General features: G+C 35.8%; 1 protein-coding gene and 1 long non-coding RNA gene across 2 annotated transcripts; both read left to right on the top strand.

Moving 5' to 3' along the window:
• The first annotated feature begins 6,478 nt into the window (after window positions 1-6,478).
• Window positions 6,479-7,419, top strand: LOC110037860. Its single transcript, XR_002295371.1, has 3 exons — window positions 6,479-6,624; window positions 6,723-6,858; window positions 7,350-7,419. It is a non-coding gene; the product is annotated as an uncharacterized LOC110037860 (long non-coding RNA).
• A 7-nt stretch (window positions 7,420-7,426) lies between these two features.
• Window positions 7,427-9,132, top strand: LOC110037859 (heavy metal-associated isoprenylated plant protein 5-like). The gene is made up of 3 exons (XM_020742587.1): window positions 7,427-7,481; window positions 7,612-7,699; window positions 8,322-9,132. The coding sequence occupies exon 3, from the start codon at window positions 8,378-8,380 to the stop codon at window positions 8,873-8,875; it is 498 nt and encodes a 165-aa protein (XP_020598246.1). The 5' UTR covers window positions 7,427-7,481; window positions 7,612-7,699; window positions 8,322-8,377; the 3' UTR covers window positions 8,876-9,132.
• Window positions 9,133-9,400: the final 268 nt, after the last annotated feature.

The raw sequence follows: 9,400 nt of genomic DNA, 5'->3' as shown, positions 1-9,400 counted from the left end.
TAGGGGTCGCCGACGGAGGTTTGTGGTCGACGTGGTCGACGAGAGTCGGCGGTGGTTGGCTGTCGGTGAGGGTCGGCGGTGATGCTGAGCTGCAACTTCTCCTCAAGGCCTCATACACTCTCTCTCAATTTCAGCTACCCTTATGTGAGGGGTGGGGGTCTATTTATAGTGTTTAGGGTGCAATTAATTCAGGAGTATGAACCATTTTGATCGGACCGTCCGAAGAGCTTCCCTCGATCATACAGTGCTTAATGGTCATTTAAGTGCTTTAATGATGTCAGAATTGAGTGATATTGAGCTCGTTGGATTCGTCTTGTCGAGCCGCTCGAATCGTGTATAAACTTGCCATATTCGACAATCGTTTGACCTTCCAAATGTGTTCGAACATCTTCTAAGTGCGGTTCTACGACTTGATCTGGCTTCATTTGACTCGAATTGGACTAGTTTTTATATCATTAGGTCCGTCTCATTGAGTCAGTCAGTTTGACTATAAGTTTGCTGAAATCAAAGCTCTTTATAAATTTTTATCAAGATCTAAAAGTTTCTTGTTCAAAATATCATCTTGGAATCTGTGTCGTGTCATGAGATTCGTGTTAGATAATGAAAATTTATTAGTGGTGTATCAATATATATCTTTTGAGGCAAGTAAAAAATGAATTTGTGACAAATTATATTTGATTTGTTTGAAATATTGTGATAGTCATGAGAAAAATTAAATGAGCAGCAGAAAGTTTAATATTTTGTATTATTGAAATTAGAGTTCAAATTATGGGTATCAATTTGGGTTAACAAATAAAGTTTGGGTTAGGCTCAAAATTGTTGACCCAATCCAAACCCCAACCCGAAAACCCGAACCCGACTCATATAACTCATTTAATATAAGGAAAATCATTAGTTGGTTTACAATTCAGTCAATTTTGGGTTAATTTGTAGTCGATTACGAACTGACATGTCTATTTCAAATCAATTTCAGATTGACATGTCAATTTCAAGTTAATTTAACATTGGTGGGCCTACCCAAACCCGTTGTTCGGTTCTTTAACCCGAACCCGAACCCTATCAAAAAATTATTTGGGTCAACGGAAACCCAAATTTTTCGAGTAATGTTGACATGCCGGGTCAATTTTAACACCCCTAATTCAAATGTCCTTGAACGCGTTAAAATGGAATAAGTTGAGTTTGGTTATATTAATTTAAATGTACATATTGCCAAAAGTTGCATTTAATAGGGCGACTTTTGTCTTCTTGAATGACAATGGCCTCTCATTTTGTCACTTAAAAATCTCATTTCAGTTATTTATATTGTATTTAAAAAAATGCTTAATTTTAAATCATTCAAGCTAATTTGGAGCTAATTTGGAGCTGAACACAAGCTAATACTTAGGAGTGTAAACGAGTCAAACACGAACGAGCCCAAACTTAGCTCGTGTTCGGCTCTTTTATATTTCGAGCTCGAAAAGTGTGTTAAAAGTGTGTTCGTGTTCGGCTCATTTGCTTAACGAGCCGAACACGAGTCATTCACGAACAAAGAAACGTTTTGACAACCCTAATCACATAGGCATATCATTTTAATCTAATTTAATATTTTTTATTCTATTTTCTTAATTAATGCTTTTAATTGATTATAAATCTTTGTAGCCTTGTAGCCAATAATTGATTGGTAATATTTCGAGTCAAAACGAGCAGAACAGGAACAAACAAATATTTATTCGTGTTGTTCGTATTCGGCTTGTTAACTTAGCGAACGAGCCGAACACGAGTTGTTCACGAACAACGAACAGTTTTGACAGCCCTACAAATACTAAAAAACAAATTCAAATCGCGCCAAAAAAAAAAAATATGCTACTCACGATCCAATTCAAACCTGAGCCTATTTCGAATAAATTTTTTTTGAAGCGAAGAAAACATGAAAAAAACACCATGCACGCTCAAGCTCTGCTCATTAATAATCATATTTCCAAATGGTTGAAGATTTACACACATACCACTCAATTCATATCTACATATTTATATATCTAACTCTTATACATCAACTTCTACATTCATACATTTCACTTTACATTTCCCTATTAAAAGCTATAATTGTGCTCTTTGTTTTGATGTGACATAAAAGATTTGGGTGGTGTAAAAATAAAAAAAAAGTTAAATACATGTGTTATGTTAGATATGTATATGCCTAGAGACAAAATACAGTCTCCAAAATCCTTGGATAGAGCTAACTTTTTTCTACTTGAATTGTTTGAGTGGGAATTTTCTATAATAGTTTCTACAACTGCAACATTTACGGTGCAATTCCTTTGACTAGTTTTTAGAAGGATTTTTTAATCATTTAAAATTTTATATATGAACATGCAATATCAAATTTTAAACGTGTAGTATTCCGCCGTAAGTGTCAGTATCCCAGGAGATGTGAGGGTCGCGTCTAGTTTTATTGAAAAATAACAGTGAGCTACGATTAAATTACAACTCACACAGAGAAAAGGAAAAAAAAAACAAACAACACCAATTACAAAGAGCACAACAACAATGAGAGAAGAAAAGAAATAACAATGAGTTGCAGTCAACAAAAGAAGGTTCTTCAGACCAAAGGGAAGAGATTAGCTACAATCTGAAACAAGCTTACAAATAATAGTTGAACCTCGAAAAAAACACAAACAAAAGAATAGCCAACAAAGAAAAAAGGTAGAGAAGAGTGATGTTATTGTAGCAAATAATCAACCTGACAAATGCTGTGAAATAAAAACATAAAAAATGGAAATAAAGATTGAGCTCAAAACTTAACTGAGATAAAATATTAAAATTTCATCCAAAGTTTAGAATATAACATATATACTGAAACTGGTTAAATTTTAATAACGATTAGAATTCATCATGACTCAATGTCAAATCTTAGCCAGCAATTGAAGATCAAGATGAGCAAGAAAGAAACACAACAACAAAGAGCCAAAAATAGAAACAACAAACAATTGCAGTCATCAAAAGTAGGATCTTTAAATAAACTCAGACATGCAATCCAATATTAGTTAAGCCTAAAATGAAATAATAAAATTTCATTCAAATTTTAGAATATAAAATATATGCTAAGATTGGTTAAATTTGTTGGAATGCATAAGAGGCGGGCAAGAGGACTCCATGGGACAAAGTCCCAAAAAGATCTTGAAGAGCAATAAAATAAAAGAGAAGATGAAGAAAGGCCAAGATAAAACTTCCCTAAGATAGGGAAGAGGGGGTCTCTCGAAGAGAAGCACTAGAATCACCTGATGAACGCCAGAGAGAAACCCTAGGTTTGCTCCCTTCGAAGAATGCAAGCAAAAATTTAATAATTACAAGAATAACATAAATTGCTTAAAATTTTTAAGTGAGGTTGCACTAAAAATTTTGAATTTTAGACCTATCACACACAGATAATTTAAATAATGCAAAATTATTTGAGAAGATGCCTCACCCTCTTAAATATTCAACATAGTGATGTTTCAATAATTCTCACTAAATAATAAACTATTTAAAATTAAAATTTTGATTTGGTCTATATCTACTTAAGTGCAAATGTGTAAATTTTCATTAAAACATTTATTGAGATCAAATGAACTATGGTGTTTGACCTTAGGATCCTCGAACTAAAATAAGACTTGCAATTTATTTATTAGTTGGGACTCAATTTTTTTCATTTTTTTAATTAATTTATACTCTTATTTATTTATTTTTGTTGATATTTTTATTGACTTCTCATGTGGATATGTATGTTTTCTATAAACATATTAATTCATAGCAAAATTTTCATTTTGAAGGATATGTTCAACTTGGAATCACACTATTTAAACTTTCTTTGATTAATTTTTGGCAATCAAATTGACTGTGTTGAATTTTAAAATTTTCTTATGGATATTGTTAGGTATGACTCATGTACCAGGAAAATTGGAGTATTTTGAAATGAAGAGGTGTGTCTCCTGGAATAAAAAGAAGTGTCTCTTGGTGTGAAGAAGTGTGTCTCTTGGATTAGTGGGTTGGGGGGAGCGAGGGCGTGTTGTAAATTTATCTGTGGGTTTTATCTATAAATAGATGTGTAACTCTATAGGTATGTAACTCCTCTAAAATAGTGAATTCGCCGCACTGCTCTCGAGGATGTAGGCATCTTCGCCGAACCTCGTTAAATCTCTGTGTGTTCTTCTGATTTTGTGTCGATTTCTATTTTTCTTCGTCCTAAATTTCTTAACAATTGGTATCAGTGTGAGGTTTTAGAGCGGAGGAGATTGGCGCAGGATAAATTTAGAAGAAGAAGGATTAGCAGATATTGAGAAATTTGGAGTTCGAGGTATTGTGTTCGGCGGTTCGGATCTTAACGAGTTTTTTCGATCTCGCGAGGTTGGGTGATTGTTCGCGGTTCACAACAGATTGGATAAAGTGCGACGTAGAGGAATTAGAGGAGTTTGGCGAAAAGAGGTTCACGACAGACTTTTTGTAGAAGTGCGACGCGGGGCAGTCTCTGTCCGGTGTTCCACGCGAGGTTCGGCTTCAAGGAAGGTTTGCGAGGGCAATCATGATCAAGCCAAGGAACGGGACAGGCCAATCGCGGCACAGGCGAACAGTTCTCCATTTTGGTTTTGCGGGAGGACCTCGCTAAGTGTCGCGACAGTTCGCGATACAGAAGTTATGGGTTTCAATCGCGCGACAAACGATTCGTACGACAGGCAGCCAGAGGCGCGACAGTTTACGTGAGGCAAGCAGTGCGACGATTTGCGCAGCACGCAAGTTCAAGGGCAAGGCCAGGAGTTTCGCGAACATTCAAGAACAGGCGAAGGATTTTGGATTTCTTTGCAACCGAAGAAGAGGCTCTCGTGTAGTAGTTCGCCAGATGGAGTTTGGATTCGTGAACTGGAGCCTCATTTTGCGAACAGACGATCGGCTAGCGAAGTTCGCAGGTTTGTCACAGGAGGAGTTGCGACAGGTAGAGTTTAGCCAGCGTAGTTTATAAGTTTGTCTCAGGAGAAATTGCGACAGGTGGAGTTCGCGAATTTCCCAGATTGTTCGTAAGTTTGTCGCAGGAGAAATTGTGATAGGTGAAGCTCGGCTGGAGTTCATAGTATTTCGACCAAATTTTTGTGCAAACAAGAAATGTGCTTCTTGTGAAAATTTTGATTCACGAATCACAGGAAATTGCGAGAAATTTGCTGCAACTAACAAAAAAAATTTCAGATTTCTTTGAATTTGTTTGTGGTGTGTTTTGTTTCAATACAAGACAGGAAAAATTCATTGCACGATTAATTTCAAAAGACAATATTTGGTGCAAAATTCGAGATAATGATGTTCGATGAAACATGAAACTTCGAATTGTAGCAAATAAGAGTGAAAGATTTGTTGGCGCAACAAAAAATTTTGAAGGCATTGCGAGCTATAAAACGTGATGGTAATATCTATAAACTGTTGGAGAGTACAGTTGTAGGTGGAGTTCACTCTGTCGTATAATATGATGAAAATGCAGCAGGAAAGTTGATCAAGTCAGATATTGTCAACAAGTTCTCGCGTTACTTGAACTTGTTGAGTGTTTGCAATTGCTAGTTGACGTTATTACCCAACTCACTTTGGTGTAAGAAACTCCATGATGTTTTTCTCTTAAGGGGTTGAATATTTGCAAGATGAAGATTTTCTTCTATGGGGCTGGATATTCACCAAGATGGAGAATTGTTAGGTACGATTCATATACCAGTAAATTTGGAGTATCTTGAATTAAAGAGGTGTGTCTCTTGGAATGAAAAAGAGTGTCTCTTGGTGTGAATATGTCTGTCTCTTGGATTAGTGGGTTGGGGGAGCAAGGGCGTGTTGTAAATTTATCTGTGGGTATTATCTATAAATAGATGTGTAACCCTATGACTATGTAACTCCTCTGAAATAGTGAATCTGTCCCTCTGCTCCCGATAATGTATGTATATTTGTCGAACCTCGTTAAATCTCTATGTGCTCTTCTGGTTTTGTGTCGTTTTCTATTCTTCTTCGTTTTAGATTTCTCAACATATGTATGAAATACCTCTAGACGTCTTAATTAATTTTTTAATGTAAGAAAATTATTATTTGATGGAATAAGAAATTCAAGAATAAAAATCTTGTCAAATTTACTTAATTTTAATTTTAAATAATATTTTTATATGACTTGTACAATTGTCAAATACACCTCAACTAAATTAAAATTAATTTATAATAATTCTTCGTAAAGACTATTTTAACCTTAATTTAAAGAATTCGATGAGTATTGTTTTTGACAAGCTGACCATTTAGCACTATTTTTGCAAGCAATTTTTTTTTTCAATAAAATGAATAATAGACATGTTTAATCCAATAAGGATAGTGGCGCCGGTTTAAACCGGGCTGCCGGCCAAGTTGGACCGTTTTGAATAATAGAAAACATAGAATGCCTAACAAAATTAACTACCTCCCCCGCATGTAACACCATCCGTTCCACAACGCATCACGATTCACGCATGCATACATGACCGCATAGATGCATCGCATGCATACATGCCCGCATAGCAAAACTTATTTAAATAAATCTTCTCTCTTCTATCATTCCCATTTCTCCTCTTCACACATTTCTGTAGAACTCCCGCTGTGAGAAGATCGGATATGGGACAGGTAAGCGAGATCGAAAGATTCGAATATGAATTTAGATTTTGAATGCAGTTTAGTTGATTTTTGTTGATGGATTTATGGTTGATTTGATGGTTTTGCAGAAAGCGGAGAAGGAGAAGGAGGATGTCGATGGCGGGAAGAAGAAGGAAGAAGTGTTGCCTGTCGTCATTTTTAAGGTCGATGTGCATTGCGACGGCTGTGCATCGAAGATCAGGCGATGCGTCAGAGGATTCCAAGGTATTTAATTAATAAGTTGCAGAGATACAGATGCAGGGGACTGCGATTTAGCCGCGCCCTGGATTATTTTCTCAATTTCCCTTTAAAATTGTTCCGAAGAATCGGAATCGGACGGGGATCGATTTTTTTTTGTTCCAGATTCTGTCCTCAGATCATTTTCTGGTGTTTTGCTTTTTTGATTTTCTGGATTTGTCGAGGATTATTGAAAGAGGAATTGATGGATTATGCTTTTATTCGATTAATTGAAAATTTAGAGAAGAACAAGTGAGTTAATGATTTGATTTCATTGATTCGACCTTCTGCTTTCTTCTCAAACCCAAAGCATCTTGTATCCATCACATCGGCCATTCTATTCAATCCGGCTTACGTTGCCTTTCATTATTGAATTCCTAATCGTTTGATTGCCAAATAAAAAAATCTCGAAAATCGCTTTCTAGCATTTTAATCCACTCAATTTTTATTTATTTAATTTTATTTTCATTTGGATTTAGGGGTGGAGGGAGTTACGGTCGATAAGGCTACCAACCAATTGAGTGTTACAGGGAATGTGGATCCCTGGATAGCCGGCCTCTGCCGCCGCTGGCGCTGGCGGTGATTCGAAGGACCAAAAGAAATCAAAGGAGGTCGGTTGCTGACCAAAAAAGTTATTTTTATTTGCAATTAAGTACCTGGTAAAATAAAATTTTACAGCAGCAATTACATTTAGCAATGGATGAAAAATTAAATTATTATTTTTAATTGATATTATGTTAGTTGGTGGCTTCGACCGTGGTGCTGCAGATTCGCCTACACTGCCACGGCTGCATTCAAAGAATCAAGAAGACTATTCTTAAGGTTAAAGGTAACTAATTTATTTATTTAATTTTTATTTTATTCTAGTGGTTTACTTACTTTGTGTAATTTGGCAAATTTTTCAGATATTTATCATAATTAATATGCCTACTTTTTATAAAATATTTAGAGGACTGCTATTAATTTTTTTTGAAGGGATTTACATTCATAAGCAACCTTTTTTTTTTCTTCTTATAATTAATATGTGTACTGTTTATAACATAACTTCGCAAGAAGATTATATATATATATGAAAAATTATTGTATCAGGAGTCCTCATGTAAAATGAGTCTTAATGCAGTTTTACATCAAAACTCCAATCAGGGTCGGCCATATGTATAAGCCAACATCCAATTTAATACATGGATAGGTTTGACTGTACACGTGACAGATCCTGATTGGAGTCTTTATGCAAAACTGCATGAAGACTCATGATACAATAATTTTTAGTATGTAAATGCTCATAATTTTTTTTCTTACAAGCAACCTTCTTCTAATACTTAAATGGTTTCTAAACACAATTCAAAAACTGTTAATATAAAAAAAAAAACTTAAAAAATTCTCTTGCTTACCAACGAATTTAGCCTATGTAATATCATCCCTAATGTTTCCATAATTATATTTATGCCCAGGGGTGCAAGAAGTAAGTGTGGATGACCAGAAGGATTTGGTGACCGTTAAAGGTACAATGGACGTGAATTCACTGCCAACGTACCTTAAGGACAAGCTCAAACGTAGCGTTGAGATTGTTTCAGCTAAGAATGGTGGAGGTGATAAGAAGGAGAAGGCTGGAGATGAGAAAAAGAATAAGAAGGAGGAAGGCAGTGGCAATGGTGGAAAGAAAGATGAGGGAGGTGGTGGTGAGAAGAAGAAGAAGGAGAAGGAAGGTGGCGGTGAGAAGAAAGAGGAGGGAGGCGGCGGCGAGAAGAAAAAGGAGAAGGAGGGCGGTGGCAGCGAGAAGAAAGAGGGGGGAGGTGGTGGCGGCCAGAAGAAAAAGGAGGAGGGCGGTGGTGGAGAGGAGAAAGAGGAGGTTGCGAAGGTGGTTGCGGCAGGGGCGATTGCGACTCCGATGGCGGCGACGATGAATAAGATGGACTATTACAACTCTTTCGGATACAACATGGACACAGTGCATGCTCCTCAGCTCTTCAGCGATGAAAACCCCAATGCCTGCTCAGTTATGTGATCGAGCATGTGGAGTCTGTGTAGAACAGCATTATACATTGTTGTATAACATATGTATAATGATGTACAACACTGTTGTGCACAGAGTCTGCATGCATATTACAACTATGTGAAAGTTTGCAAGTGAATTTCGAGATTGATTATGTAAATAATGATAGATAAGAGGTTTATTTGAAAAAAAATAAGAATTGAGGGTGGGGGCTGTAGGAGTTTTTTCTCCATTATTTTCAGTGTAATAGCCTTCTTCGGTTTTTTCTCTAGATGCATTAATAATGTTAATTTCACCAGTTTATGGTTTAGAAATAATGTTAATTTATTTGATATGAATAATGAGTGATGAAATATAAATTTAATGCAAGCAGGATTTAATCATTGATAATAATTTTTAAAATTTTGAAGAAGATTGATATTAGCTTCTTTTGGTACAATAAATGGATGCCTTGTTGATGTTTGAAGATATCATCACTCCTCCAATAACATTATTTTAAAAGCTAGTTGCTTCAAATTTCTCAAATTGATCAATGTA

The sequence above is a fragment of the Phalaenopsis equestris genome, unplaced genomic scaffold, assembly GCF_001263595.1.
Source record: "Phalaenopsis equestris unplaced genomic scaffold, ASM126359v1 Scaffold225963, whole genome shotgun sequence".
In the NCBI taxonomy this organism is placed as follows: Eukaryota; Viridiplantae; Streptophyta; class Magnoliopsida; order Asparagales; family Orchidaceae; genus Phalaenopsis; species Phalaenopsis equestris.
The sequence above is the reverse complement of the archived record's forward strand: the minus strand, read 5'-3'. Positions and strand labels throughout refer to the sequence as shown.